The sequence below is a fragment of the Sorex araneus genome, chromosome 4, assembly GCF_027595985.1.
Source record: "Sorex araneus isolate mSorAra2 chromosome 4, mSorAra2.pri, whole genome shotgun sequence".
In the NCBI taxonomy this organism is placed as follows: domain Eukaryota; kingdom Metazoa; phylum Chordata; class Mammalia; order Eulipotyphla; family Soricidae; genus Sorex; species Sorex araneus.
This window is the reverse complement of record NC_073305.1, coordinates 151,766,539-151,782,199: the sequence shown is the minus strand read 5'-3', so window position 1 is coordinate 151,782,199 and position 15,661 is coordinate 151,766,539. Positions and strand designations below refer to the sequence as shown.

The following is a 15,661-nucleotide window of genomic DNA, read 5'->3' as shown; positions in this document are numbered from 1 at the left end:
AGAGAGCCCTATGATGCTGGGGATTACCTGGGCCACACCTGGTGGATAAGAGATGTGTGTGTTGGGGGGGAGGGGCTTGTCTTCAGGTATGAGCCCAGGAATGCTTGAAAGACTGTGTGGTTCCAGGAATCAACCCAGGGTTGTCCACATAAAGGCATGGACTCTAACCACTGTACTATTTCTCAGGTCCTACATTCTTTTCTGATTTTGTTTTATTTTGGGGTCACTCTTGGCAGAGGCTGGGCATGAGAGAGGCTACTACTTCTGGCTCTGTGCTCACAGGCTGCTCCCAGTGGTGCTCAGGGGGCCACACAGTGCCAGAGATTGAACCAGGGTTGGCAGTGCAAGCCAGACAAGTACTTAACCTCTACGCTATTCTCCCCATGCTATTTTCTCTTCAAACAATTTTGAAATACAGTAAGTGAAAGTGGGGCCCTCTATGCCAGAAAATGCAAATGAAAGTACAAAAGGGTTGAGTTCACGTATTCGAGAAGCTTTTATTTTGATTGTTTCCTGTGTGCCAGATGTTGTTCTAGGTGCTGGATGGATTGATCGGATGCCATCTGCCTCAATGTTATTACTCCATTTCCCCTCTCCTATTTTCATCTCAAAACAAAATATAACATTCTAGAATTGGCATCATTTTGTTACAATAGAACGATTATAGTGGCTCAACTGTTCATACATCTTTAATCAGTTCCTGAACTGCTGTGTTCTTCTAAGTGTTGGTCATAGCAACAAACTATTACCCACGGCTTACATGGGGCACGAAACAATTCTTGGAAAATATGCTGCTTAGGTTGGGTAGGTAGGCAAATTATAGGTGCAGAACAGAAACTATTTTCTTTTATATTGTTGACAACATTTTTCATTTGTCTTAAGTTCTCTTTGCAAAGTCTATGTAGTTAATTGATTGTATGATTACATTAAAATACTACATATATATCTCTTATGCAGAAAACAAAATGAATACTCCTTTCCAATTTCCGCACCCTAAGAAAAAAAATTGTTAACACATTTCTATAAAATTTTTAGTCTTGGGGCTGGAGTGATAGCACAGTGGGTAGGGCGTTTGCCTTGCACTCGGCTGACCTGGGTTCGATTACCAGCATCCCATATCGTGCCCTGAGCACGGCCAGGGGTAATTCCTGAGGGCAGAGCCAGGAGTGACCCCTGAGCATCGCTGGGTGTGACCCAAAAAGCAAAAAAAAAAAAAAAAAATTTTTAGTCTTCTCATTTTAAAACTTTTAAAACTGCTCTCATTCGGTGTGTTCTCTAGATCAAGTAGTTTGTACATATGCATTTACACCTGTACGGAGCAATTTCCAATCTCCAAACACATGCTCTTTTGCTTCCTTCTTCTTGCATTTTTCTAGCCTGTCAATTCTTAGTATTGCTCTTATTTCCCTCACACACTACTTGGCTTACCAAACAATGGAGACTTTACACGAAAACTTCTCTCCTCAAGGGTGTCCTTTCTCATCTGTACCAGACTCTAACCAACACAGCCTGTCTTCAGGTTCACTTCCACCCACAGCCCTTGGATTTTTCAAGTTAAAGCATAGTTAATGCATCACACGCATTACCGGCAAACCTCAGACTATACAGGATAGGGCCCAAGCCTCTACCCAAAGCACAATTACTAGACTGTGGTCTGATGCTCCACCTAGTGGTAACCTCTTGAAATGGGCTATGCCAGGTCAGTCCCATTAGGCCAAGAAAATGTTTAATACCAGAATTGTCACCAGATTCAGGTATGACAAGTAACAAGAAACCCTGCCATTCAGTGAACCACTTAGTGAACTCACCTACTCTGGACTCTCCAAAGTCCCAAACCTACAAGCCAGATGTTATTACTGACATTTTCAAAAGGATGATGCTAGCATCTTTACTAATTCGTATCAGATATAATCATAGCATAGTTCTTTTTGTTGTTGTTGTTGTTGTTGAGACATACCTACTCATGCTCTGGGCTTATTCCTGACTCTGCCTAGATGATCACTCCTGGGTGGGCACTGGTGACCATATCAGGTACCAGGTTGGCCACGTGCAAGGCAAGTGCCTTAGCCACTCTACTATCTCTCCAGGCTATCAAGAGATGACACTGCCCTAACGTTACACTACCATGTATATACAGTATTTTCATGAAATTCAAATTAGAGTTTTCGTGAAATTCAAATGAAGAATACTCTTCCATCCATACATCCACTCATCCACAAATGGCCCACTTAAAGAACACCTGTAACATTGCAGGTTATTCTTGCAGCACTAATTTTAAAATAATACAGAGGATCCATGGGGCTGGAGCGATAGCACAGCGGGTAGGGCGTTTGCCTTGCACGCGGCCGACCCGGGTTCGATCCCCGGCATCCCATATGGTCCCCCAAGCACTGCCAGGAGTAATTCCTGAGTGCAAAGCCAGGAGTAACCCCTGAGCATCTCTGGGTGTGACCCAAAAAGCAAAACAAACAAACAAAAAAAACCCAGAGGATCCACATAATGACAGCTTCTAGAAAAACAAATAAACCCTTGGTGACAATGCAGAAGGGAAACTGAACCTACACTGCGACAGGAAGAGCTTCCTGTAAGAAATGAACACTAAGCTGATTTTGTGAGGCCCAAGGCTAGTGAGTCAGGAAAAAAAAATGGTACCACTTCAATCTCGTGTTCCTACATATGCATCAGATGTCCTGCATTAAAAAGCTGTATGGGGGCCTGAGCAATAGTACAGTGCACTGGTAGGGCATTAGCATCCAATATGTTGCCCTGAGCACCGTCAGGAATAATTTCTGAGTGCAGAGCCAGGAGTAACCCCTGAGTACTGCTGGGTGTGGTCCAAAAACAAACAAACAGAAAAGCTATATGAATAGTCTCAGGTACTATGACCCAGAACACAAAGAAATCCTAATGGAAAGGACTTGATGAACCTCCTTCAGGAAAACCCTACATTAAAAAAAAATTCCATTTTAAAAACACTTAATGTTTCTTAAGCTGCAGAAACTAAAGAAAGGATGAAGGCCAGAATGATAGTACAAGAGTTTCCGGCTCTTGCCTTGAAGGTAGCTGACCCCGGTTTGATCCCTGGTACCACACACGGTCTCCAGAGCATCACCAAGAGTGATCCCTAAACAACAGAGCCAGGAGTAGGCCCAGAGTATCTCAGGGTATGCCTATCCTCAAATATTCAGCATCTGAGGCTGAGCGATAGCACAGCAGGTAGAGTGTTTGCCTTGCATGTGGCCCACCCAGGTTCGATTCCCAGCATCCTATATGATCCCCTGAGCACAGCCAGGAGTAATCCCTGAGTGCAGAGCCAGGAGTAACCCCTGTGCATTGCCAGGTGTGACCCAAAAAACAAACATACAAAAAAAAGTTCAGTATCTAAATATGTCCTAAAAAGATGTGAAATGTAATTATCCTCTTCCTCTTTGCTCTTCAGGCTTTTGGAAGTGAGGGGAAATGCTCGAGTCTAAATTTCAAGAGGAAAAAAAAATTTCAAGAGGAAGTTTAGTAATCACACAGAAGTCTCTTCTAATAAGTTGACATTTATGACTTTTTACAAAATACTGGATGTTTGAGATTAAAACATTGACTAAGCTATGTAACATATGACTGGATCACATCGGCCTCTAAAACTGCTGGGAGCCACATGCTTTCAGCTACAGAACACTCATCGTTTGCTGTTGGAACAAAGGTCAGCACTTATTCCTACTATGTGATACTTGTGATTTATAAGAAGTACAAAGAAACGACTGAAGCAGATTCCTCATTGATGAGGCTGCTAGCTCCAGCTTTTGACTCACAGGTCTCCAAAGCCTCAGACACTCCTGAGTGTGAAGAATGGCAGTGGTGACTTCAGTTACGTGACTTGGAAAATATCTGAGGAAGGGGGCTAGCAGCGGAGCTCAACTGCCAACGGCTAGTGCCACAGCTACAATCGATCATGCCTTTGTGATGAAACTCCAGAAACGCCAAATAAAGGGTTTCTTAAGCTTCCATGTTGGAGAACCAGAAAGATTCCACTGCTGTCACGCGCCTCGCGCTTCAAGCTGAACAGGACGGAAGCATCTTTGTTTATAATACCGTCCAATGTATTTATTCATCTGGCTGTTGATTTGTATCTTTTACCATGCTCTGTAATTAATGGATGAACTATTGAGTAGGCAGGTTTCTTGAGTCTTTGTGAGTGATTCTCTCAAACTCGTAGAAGCTGACGAGGGAGCTGTGGGAAGCTCAGTGGAACAGAAGCACGGGCAGTTACCTGAGCTTACAACTGGTACCTGAAGTAGGGGGTGGTCTTGGAAGACTGAAGCAGACACGTGACATCTGCTGCTCTCTCTGGGTAAGTAATGTGAGTCAACCAGCTGACGAAGAAGGGAAGTTTGTTGGTGTGGTGGCGAAACCTTCCCACATGATTACCCCGGAGTTGGATTTAAAAACCCTGTTCACACCCCAGTGGCATTCCATTTCCTCTGATAACCAATCCTAGAAGTTATATTGAACATGAGTTCGAACCCACAATAAGGCCCCAAAAGGCAGGGTAAAGTGAAACCGGTATATTGACCGGAGGTGGGAAAGTGTTCCAAACTTATTTTTAAAATCATATTAAGAATGTGGGACAGGGAAGTCATCTGAACCCAAAGTATTTACCATGATTTCCTCACAAGGAAACTCTTTTAATGTAAATTCAGGAAGTGCTGGAAATTTTCATATGCACATTTTTTGTTATCACATGAATTATGACTCTGTAAAAGATTTAGACAAAATAAATAAACATGGGTATAAGATCTACCTCTAGGAATTTTTGGGACCTACTTAGGGGCTTTCTGGGTCAAGGCTCTGCAACAAGACCAGATTCATATGCAGTAAATTCTCATTTAAATTCATGGCTAGATTCTTGGAACCTGAGATTTTAAGCAGTTATAATTTTCTTCTCCTTATCAACATTATAATGAAACGATCATCATCATCATCATCACCATCCCATAGATTGTCAATTTTTCTCGAGTGGTTTCAGTAACATCTCCATTCGTCCTAGCCCTGAGATTTTAGAAGCCTCTCTTTACTCGTCCTTCCCAATGGTACCGCAGTGGAGGCTCTTTCAGGGTCAGGGGAATGAGACCCAGCATTGTCACTGGTTTTGGCTATGAATATGGGGAGTTTGCGAGGCTCTCCCATGTGGGCAGGAAACTCTCTGAAGCTTGCCAGGTTCTCCAAGAGGGAGAAATAGGCTATAAGATGTCGGGAGCTTGGTTTTATAGTCTCTGGATGTTGTCATTGATGGGATTACATGACTCTGGGGGCAGTTTCTGGGTGTGACCGCCTAGCTATTGGAAAATGGGTGATCTGGGTGGAAGAGGCCCAGTGCTGATCCGAGCAGGCTTGATGAATGAAATGGTACTGTTTAGTAATTGAGCTTGTTTCAGGACCTTCAAGAATAATTCATTATCAGAGACACTGCTGACCCCCATACTTGGTCTTTTCTCTAGCCTGGCAACCTCACACAAACTGTAACCTGTGTGTCATAAAATTTTGACTTCTGGTTCCCTTTCTCTGCATTCTCTTTTTTGTTGTTGGTTTTGGTTGGGGCGAGAAGGGGAGAAGGGTGCTACACCCAGTGGTGCTCAGGGGCTACTCCTAACTCTGTGCTCGGGGGTCACTCCTGATAGTGCTTAGGGGACCAAAAGCACGGCAGGGAACCAGCCAGTGTTGGCCACATCAGGCAAATGTCTTTGCCTCTGTCCTCGCTCCAGCTCCCACTGTATTCTTTTTAACATGCCTATAAGACAGCCATGGGATAGGCATAGTGAGCAGAGAGAAAAGCTCCAAGTAAACTAGGGTTAGCACTTCCATCAGTCTAGCCCAAATCTCCTTACCCCACACTCCCATGACATTAGAGAAAAAAACAAAACACACTTGGGGTCTGGGCATGTAGCTCCAGAGTAGGGCACCTGCCAGTCCCTGACACAGGCCCAAATCATCAAGTGTGATCCGAGGGCACTGCTGTGTGATTCCTGGTGCTGATGCAAGAGTGTGGCTCCCGGACAGCTCAAAAACCAAGTGTGCAACCTCAAACATAGCAACAGCAACAGAGGAAAGAAGAAGGCGATACCCCAAAAATCTAAGCTTTGTTGTCCCCTCCATATTCCACTGCTTAGCTAGTGCCAAAACATGCAGGCATATCTATCAACACTTCGATGGCCATATCTACACAAATTTAACAATAAAAATCTCTACAGTTGGGGCTGGAGCGATAGCACAACAGGTTGGGCATTTGCTTTGCATGCAGCTGACCCGAGTTTGATCCCCAGCATCCCATATGGTCCCCTGAGCACCGCCAGGAGTAATTCCTGAGTGCCGAACCAGGAGTAACTGCTGAGCACCGCCGGGTGTGACCCACTTCCCAAAAAACAACAACAAAAAAAACTCCACAGCGAGAGATTGTAATAGGTTACGTGCTTGCTTTGCTCACAGCTGTCCCTGGCTTGGTCCTCGGCACTTCAGATGATTCCCTGAGCCGCACCAGGACTGATCCCTGAGCACACAGCTGGGTGTAGACATTGAGCTCTGCTGGGATTTCCCAATCTTTTACACACACACACACACACACACACACACACAAATATCTCATATAGAAAATGTGTCCATTCATTGGACACTAGTTAGGATAAGTATTCCAGATAAAAGGTTCCCAAACTTATCTAGTTTATTGCCACCCTTAAAAAAATCACTCTGGGGGCCAGAGCAATATTACAGCAGGTAGGGCATTTGCTTTGCATGTGGCTGACCCAGGTTCAATCCCCGGAATCCCATATGGTCCCTCAAGCATCACCAGGAGTAACCCCTGAGCATCGCTGGGTGTGACTGGAAAAGCAAAAAAAAAAAATCACTGTTTCCTCTAGAAAACTACCTTCTTTACATGAACAAACAAAAAGCACTCTCCAACTGCACCATTGGTTAACATTGCCCCTGCTTAGGTCCAGCACCTTGCACCTTCCACAGGTGGTATCACCCACTTTGGGAGGCTGACTTCTAGATGCTTGGAACAGGAAATTAAACAAGATATACGCACCTTATTTCATTATCATTTTTTTAAATGTTAAGATCACGTCTATAAAGTAAGGCCCTCTGACACTGTGCAATATATTATGAAATGCTAGAGTATTTTAACAATTATTACACACAAAAAATTATTACACATAAAAAATAGGAAAATACTGCAGTATTTCCAACAATACTCACCCATGCTATAATATCTTTTTAGTTCTGTTCGCCTGATTTCCTTTAGCTGGCTTTTCTTCTTCTTTTTCTCATCAGCTATATACTCCTCTTCCACAGCAATGTTGCACTTGTCTTGTTCTAAAAAGGCTGCATTAGCGTCTTCCTTCCCCGTGTGAGTCTTTGTCGCCGAGGCCATCTCCGCATTTTGCTTGGCTTGCTTTTTCTTTTTCAATCTAGGAAAAAGTTTAGGGGAAGGAAGACATTGGAGAAATTATTTGCCAGGAATTATATTAAATTGTATGCTGTTAGATTTTGAGAAACTACTACACAGAAAAATACTTTGTATTATTAATGATATATTTTCCTGTATCTCTTCTAGTTACTTAAAACTTTCTAATTGTGTCAGTGCCTTAATTGTTTCAGATGTATGTCTCTGAAAATTACTGAGAATTTTTCTTGACTGAAGAAGATCCATATTATTCTAAAAGTTATTAAATGCTAGGTCACTTTAATCATCACACACAATGGCCCTACTATATAATGCCATGTTTGAGATACTACACTTTTAAGAAGTGCTTCTAGACTACCTCTGGCCTGGGAGACAAGCACATTTTTAAAAATATAACTGGCTCATATTTAAAGGCTTGGCAAGGTCTGAACAAAGTATAAGAATACTTTCCCTTTATTTATATGTAGTTCTTACTACTGAAGAAAGAGCTTCATTTTCTGAAATTGAGAATACCATGACTATAAATATATAATTTATGATGAAAAAGAACTATCTGGTATGTTGGGTAATGTATTTGATAATTTTAGTTGTTTACTCCTGAGTAAAGATGTACGAGATTTACCATAATTCTCTAAAATTCAGTAATTAAGATGTTTTTCCAAATGATGCATCACTCTAAGTAACTGATATGTCACTCTGAACTTGCTAGTCTTTCTGAAGAATGTTTTGGGGCCTGGACAGTATAGCTTTAAGGTTCTTGCCCTGCATACAGCTGACCCGGGTTTGATCCCTGGCTACCATATAGCCCCCTGAGCCTGCTATCGTAATCCCTGAATGCAGAGCCAGAAATAAGCCCTGAGCACTGCTCACTGTGGTCCAAAATAAATAAACAAAAACTTAGAACCCTGTGTATCCAAGCACAGTCTGTATACATTTCAATTTTTGTTCTCTTAAACATCGATATGATTTGATGGTGGACAATGGATAAGTGTTTGGGGATAAGTATGACATAACTAATAAAATACATAAATATAATAAGACATCAACTGAGATAATATATCAACATATAACACATACAAGCAGAAAGTATTCCTTGATCATATAGCAAGAGTAGAATTCCTACTAATCAGATAATGACATGAAAACTAAGCATGGTAAAATAAGTGAGATAGCTTTTGAGATAAATGTTCCCTATTTTAACAAAATATTTTACCTATGCTGGTGGTCACTGAGCACTGAGCAAATTCTTAAGATTTTCTTTTGCTGCTGTTTGTTGATAAGATGGTTGATGATAGTGTTTATTTATATTTATGCTTTAGGCATGCAGCGTTACAGCACCACACCACCACCGCTGTTCAAGCATCTGTCTACCATGGTCCACAGATCCATTCTCACCCATCCACTCTCTCCCTCATCCCCTCTGCCTACACCCCACCCTTGCTAGCAACCCCAGTTCTATTGAAAGAGTCTGAGAGCTTGTTTTCATAGGTCATTGCCTATTTCCTTGCTTCTGCTTCTTTATATACATGTTTGAGAGATCATCTGGTACTTGTTTTTTTAACACATTTCACTTAGGTATTAGATATTATTTTTTGTTTAAGAAATGAGTTTATGGCATAAGAGAAGGAGAATTGTTAATAAATGACCACATTCCTTCTCACTCCGTGCTATTATCTTTTTATGTTGGATTGTTACAAAACCACAATGCCAAACAGAACTGGAGACTCTAACAAAGGAGTATTTAGTAAATACATTTTTACTTTCTACCTTCAGATTTTCTGGTAGTCAAGAAGAGTAGATGTCCCAAAGGTATCCGCATCTAAGTATTTACTGCAACACCACTTAAAAATACCAAGACAGGTCAACAGCCTAAGTGTTTTTAAGCACATGACTGGGTAAAGAATATGTTGTGCTTCAGGTATGCACAACAGAATACCCTGAAACTAAAAAAAAAATAAAGGAAGGAAGGAATAAAGAAAGAAAGAAAGAAAGAAAGAAAGAAAGAAAGAAAGAAAGAAAGAAAGAAAGAAAGAAAGAAAGAAAGAAAGAAAGAAAGAAAGAAAGAAAGATCTTGTCTTTTGCAACAACATGAATGGCAGTTGAAATTATGCTATATGAAACGTCAAGACGGAAGAGACAAACTATCAGATAATTTCAAGCTGTGGAATATTAAAAAACACACACACACAATAAACTGACAAAATTGGGTCAAATTCTTGAATTCTGACAGAAGAACAGAGGTTCTATGAACCATAGTGTCAGGGGTGAGAGGTGGAAGCAAAAGGTAAGAGTCAGGACTGTTCCAGGGGACTGCTTCATATCTTGCCGACGAGGGAGAGAGGCATGAGCCAGTACACCTGAAATATTTATGAACTTTATTACCCATTCCAAAATGTATTCCTTCCAAGAGTGATAAGGAGTCAAAGCTTTTTATATGCATGTTGCTTCTTAATCTTTTGGTTGTTTTCCACTTAATAATGTAAAGGTCTCTATTTCATTGTCCCATAATAATTAAATGCATTCATATCTAGGGCACATAACTTTGCTGAACAGTGCCACTGTTTGGGGACATCTCAGAGTGATTTTTATACTCAGAAATGACAAAATGTACTACATTGTTTTACTGATCATCCCTTCTTACATAATGGCTGTCAACACAAACAAGCAACTAGAATTATTTCAGAAAAAAAGACAGAAAATGATGATAGAACACTTGTTTAACATAGACAGAATATACTTTAATACCACTACCACTAGTTTTATCCATCACATAGATTATTTTATTTTGACCAGAGTTCCCACAAGAATTTACTTCTCTGGCAGTTATCAATATGACTGGCACATTCTGATCTTATAACTAGAAATTAGATGTGAGTTTTAGAAACTCACTGTAAAATCCTCTCTTCAAAGAATGAAAATATCTTTTTTAAAAGCACTTTCTCTAAGGGGGGAAAAATACCAATCTGATGATTTTGTGAATGCTCTTCAAGCATTCCTGTTTAGGGATTTTTAATCTTTTAGGCCTTCTCTTGCTATTCAACTCCTACCTATTCTGATGAGCCATCTTTCACAACAGGGATTTAACAATAAATTTTGCAAAACCAGAGACAAAAGGTCAAATAAGAGAATAAACTACCACGATTTCTTTTCAGCATTTTTAATGACTTCACTTATGTACACTTGTTTATACTGAAGATTAAATTATACTTGGAAAGTCATCTAAAATAGATGAATGATTGAAAATTAGATATTTAACATTTAATTGCTAAAAATTCAAGTTAAAAAATAATACTTTTGTTGATCCCACATTTATCTTTGTTTAAAATAATATTCTCAGGACTAGAGACAGTAGGTAGGTGCTTTTGGTTCACAGAACCCCACATTGTCCCCCTGAGTGCCAGCAGAAGTGATCTCTGAGTGCAGAGCCAGAAGTAAGCCCTGAGCATCACTGAGTGTGGCCCCAAATTTAATAATGATAATGTTTCATTCTCAAATTGACCTCTTCCCCCTTGGCCTCTATTCCTGCTGAATCATTTTAGGCTTTTATCATCTAACTGGACTATTAAAAAAAAAACAACAAAAAAAAACGAAACAGCCAATTTTATTTAAATTTCCAAAATTGTATTCAATATGCTAGTTTTTTTTAAATACATCATCCTTTATATAATGGTTTCAATAGTTTTTACAATATAATTTAATTTCCTATGGTGAAAATAATACATCTTCATACTACAACATTTTGGAAAAGCGAACAAGTTAAAAAAAAAAAAAACTTTTCCATGAGATCCTAATACCAAGTAGCAATTACCGTTTGGGAAGATATTGTAAAAGGAGAGAGTGATAATTACATATTCAGACCTTCCCAAAGGCAGAAGAATGAGGCAATGTGAGTCATGGCTATGACTTCATCTGTACCGTCCCATCAAGAAATATGAAAGGGCTATTTTGGAATCTTGTTTTTTTAATTTTTGGTTTAATTAATTTATTTTTTTCTTTCTGGATAACACCCGGAGATACACAGGGGTTACTCCTGGCTCTGCACTTGGGAATTACTCCTGGAGGTGCTGGGGGGAGAGGGGGAACTGAACTTGGGTCAGCTGAGTGCAAGGCAAACGCCCTCCCCACAGTGCTATGGCTCCAGCCCCAAATCCTGTAGGTTTTTAACATTAAATTTTCTTTGACTTGTAATATATGCATGCTTTCCCCACTAGCACACTAACCCAGAGCTGCCAGAGCACTATGATGAGACCACCACAGAAAGTATTTTAGTAGCTAATAAAAACCGTTTCACTCCGCAACATCTTAAAGAATCAAAAAGTCTGTTTCATTTCAATTTAATACCAACAGTGAAGAAAATGATTAGCTCATTCTCTAATCAGTCCAAGTACAAATAGAGGCCAAGGGGGAAGTAATTCATGGAAAAAGATTTTCAAATCAAGGTGAAATATCCAGTAATTCATCTGTTTATTCAATAGTTATCGATCACATATATCTAACACTTGTGCTAGGTTCTAAAAACTAAAGGAGAAATTACTGCAATGGGCTAGAGCGATAGCACAGTAGTGCGTTTGCCTTGCACGCGGTCGACCCAGGTTCGATTGCTCCACCCCTCTTGGAGAGTCCGGCAAACTACCGAGAGTATCCCGCCTGCATGGCAGAGCCTGGCAAGCTACCCGTGGCGTATTCAATATGCCAAAAACAGTAACAACAAGTCTCACAATGGAGACGTTACTGGTGCCTGCTTGAGCAAATCGATGAGCAACAGGATGATAGTGATACAGTGAAAGGAAAGAATACTGACAATAGTCCAAGTTAGACTCCTGACTGGTTCCTTCCTTTGTCTCTGCAGAGGTCTCCTCTGTTTCCTGTTGACATACAGGGCATGCAGTTCAAACAGGCCTATGATGTGAGGAGACTTCCAGGAACTGAACGAAAGCTTCATGAGGCCATGGATCTAGGTAGTTTCTTTATGCGGTAGCATCAGGGCCCACGCATGGTACACATTAACAAAACAAACATCCTTTCCCCCCACTCCCACTCCCCATCAGGCTCAGGAGGCCCAGGGACACTTCTGTAACACTTGGCTGAATGTGTGGGCCTGATGAATCCATGCTTGGGGCCACCAGGGTCATAGCTGGTGACGCCTGCTGGCTATGTGGGTCTGTGGATGCAATGCTGCGTGCACCCCAGCACCTTGTGCTCTCTCCTCAGCTCTCACTAAACATCTTTTTGGGATTTGAGGACACTCTGGAAGGTTCTCAGGGCTTATTCCTGGCACAATGCTCAGGGTCACTCCTGGAGGGACTCCGGGGACTGGAGGGGTACCAGAGATAGAAGATGGATTGGCTTTACCAATAAAGACGCTTGCATTGCTTCCTTGCTTTCTCCAGCCCCAGTAAATATTGCTTAAGTGAACGGATGGATAAGTAAATCCAGTTTCTGATTCGGATGAAATCTGCTTTCCTGGTCATGCTTTATCACAGACTCCTCTGATTAGCAACATGTTCTCTAAAATAAACTCCTGTTTCATTTAGATAATTTCAAAAGAAAATAGCTTAGTCTTATGTCATTTAAAATGTACAGATTTATGTGCTATTCAATTAGTGGTTCTACACGACTGTTCCCTTAATTTCATGAATTTGGTTCGTAAGCATTTATGTTAGAAAGTATCATAAATAGGGCAAAGGGTAGAGCACATGGTTTGCACACATGAAGAACTACGTTCAATCCCACGTACAGCAAAAACAAAAGATGTAAGTACCTAGCATGACACTGTCCAATACTATAGCCTCTAGCCAGCCCCCTGTGGTTATTAACATTAAATAAAATTAAATTAAAAAATTTAACTCAGTTCTTGGGTTTTAAGAATCATATTTCATTTCAAGAGCTCAAGAGACTCATGAAAATGCATGCATCATGAACACCAGTATAGAACTCTAATCAATGATTGCAGACTCATGGCCAGTCCTATCCTTCCTATTGAAGGAAAAGTGAAAATAAGAATCCTCTAATATTTAACTAACCGAATATGTACATAGAATGAGTCCACAAGAATTTTACCAAAAATTGGTAAAGTCAAATTCCAGTAGAAGAAAGAAGTAAGTAGCTGAAGGGCAAGAACAATATTTTCAATACGCCTTCTTTTGTACATTTGGATTTTATATTATGTACAATAGCTAGTCAAAACTTACTGGTGCTCATGGGGCCATATAGCGTGCCAGGGAATGAACCCAGTTAGGCCTTATCTTATGAAAGTGTCTTACCCACTATACTATCTCTCTGCCCCCTTTTCACGAAGTTTTATGAGAGCCAGGAGAGCACATGCCTGGGAGAAAGAGAGGGGGGAGAGGAGGGAGAGAGAGAGAGAGAGAGAGAGAGAGAGAGAGAGAGAGAGAGAGAGAGAGAGAGAGAAGAGGGGGAGGGAGAAAAAGGGAGAGATAGAGGGGGGAAGGAAGGAGGGAGAGATAGAGTGAGGGAAGGAAGGAGAGAGAGAGTAAGAGAGACTGTTATGAAAAGTTCAAAAGAGTTTACTATGACCTGCAATACCAGTGAGGCAGCAGGTATCCACTACGTACTTTGTAAATATTATCCTATTCACAAAAGAAAAAAAAATGGCTAGGCTGCCTCATCTCCAAGATACAGATTACAAAACAAAGGCCGAAAAATTTAGAGCCCTTTCCCAAGGCCACAGGGTCTGATAAAACAGTAATTATAAAGCCAGGTTTGAGGTACACTCAGCCTCATACAGCCTCTCTCCAAGATTTTCTTTAAGGACAAGTTTAACTGAATCGCTTGAATTTAAAATAAAACTCACTGGACTTGAGAACTCTCCGTACTCCTTGGGGTCCAACACTCTGGCAAGCTAGTGATCTTCAATCAGATCACCCCCGACCCCACAACCCCCGGAAGGAAAGATCCTGGCTTGGTTCTGGGTCTGGCTCTCTCTTTCTAATCAGCTGAGACCTTTGGAAACGTGGTAAACTCCTCAGCTTCTAAGGCAAACAAAAGCAAGAGGCTAATGTGATTTTCAAGGTCCTGTCTAGCTCTGAGAGTTTATATTTGGCTGAGAATAGGAAATGTGCTAAAACTGTTTTGAAGTTTAAAAAAATCTTCTAAATCCAAACTAAACCTTCCCAAGGTCTGTACTTCCCCGTGTTCCCTTGTGTATGACATTTTCCTTCCACTGCAAAGCTCCTGGTCCTGGGAAAGTCCAGAGGCCAAGACAGAACACTATTCATACACAAAAGGATGTTAAAACAACCCCGCCTCCCACACACAAAAAAAAAAAAAAAATAAAAACAAAAACCAATGGAACAAAACTGAAACCCAGCTCGACTATTTGGAGCCACTAATACTATTAAAATAGAAGATTTCAAAAATAAACTGACCCTGAGAGCATTCCAGTATTTTTTTCCTATTTCACTTTGAAAATTTCACACATATCCCTTGGTGTCACAGTCCATGGAGTTACAGATGATAAACAGCAAGATTTGACCTATAGAACTCTGAAGAACATGAATGAGAGGAACTCACAACAGTAAAGATTTGCTCAGTGTAACTTTCTAAGAGAACTGTTCAATAATGGAACTGGCAGCTAATTCACAATGTAGTAAACACCCATCACTGGAAGTATCAGCAAATTAGGTTCAAGTTCTAATCTCCATGCACAATGTTTATTGAGTTATAATTGACATCTTATGGATTTAGTTTCAGCTGTAGAGTTAGTATATGCATCTATTGTAAAATTATCACAGTAAAACTTGGTAACATTCATCACCACATAAAGTTAAATTTTTTTCTTGTGCTAAAAATATTTAATATATACTTTTATATATGGCAGAAAGATAATACAGCAGGTATTTATGTGACTGACCCAGTTTCAATCCCCGGAATCCTATATAGTCCTTCAAGCACAGCCAGGAATAAGTAAGCCCTGAGCACAGCCAGGTGTGACCCATATATGTGTGTGCGTGTGTGTATATAATAAACATATTATATGTACAAACACTCTCTTAGTAAGTTTCAAATATATAATTCAATATTACTAACTATACACCGTGTTGTCTACCATATCCTTAAGACTTATTTTATAACTGAAATAAATTTAAAATTTATTTTATAACTGAAAGGAACAGCAGACATTTGTGCTTTTTAATCACCTTCATTCATTTCCATTGTTCCCCAAATACTAGTTTTCTTGAATACATATTT

The 15,661-nt window shown here is 40.4% G+C and overlaps 1 protein-coding gene across 4 annotated transcripts in view; it reads right to left on the bottom strand.

Moving 5' to 3' along the window:
• Positions 1 to 15,661, bottom strand: part of NCOA7 (nuclear receptor coactivator 7) — a 175,377-nt gene that overhangs the window by 92,923 nt on the left and 66,793 nt on the right. For all 4 annotated transcript variants that reach the window (XM_055134537.1, XM_055134535.1, XM_055134538.1 and 1 more), the window contains one exon: positions 7,243 to 7,454. In XM_055134537.1, coding sequence (XP_054990512.1) covers positions 7,243 to 7,454 — 212 coding nt within the window. The remainder of the gene's footprint in view (positions 1 to 7,242; positions 7,455 to 15,661) is intronic.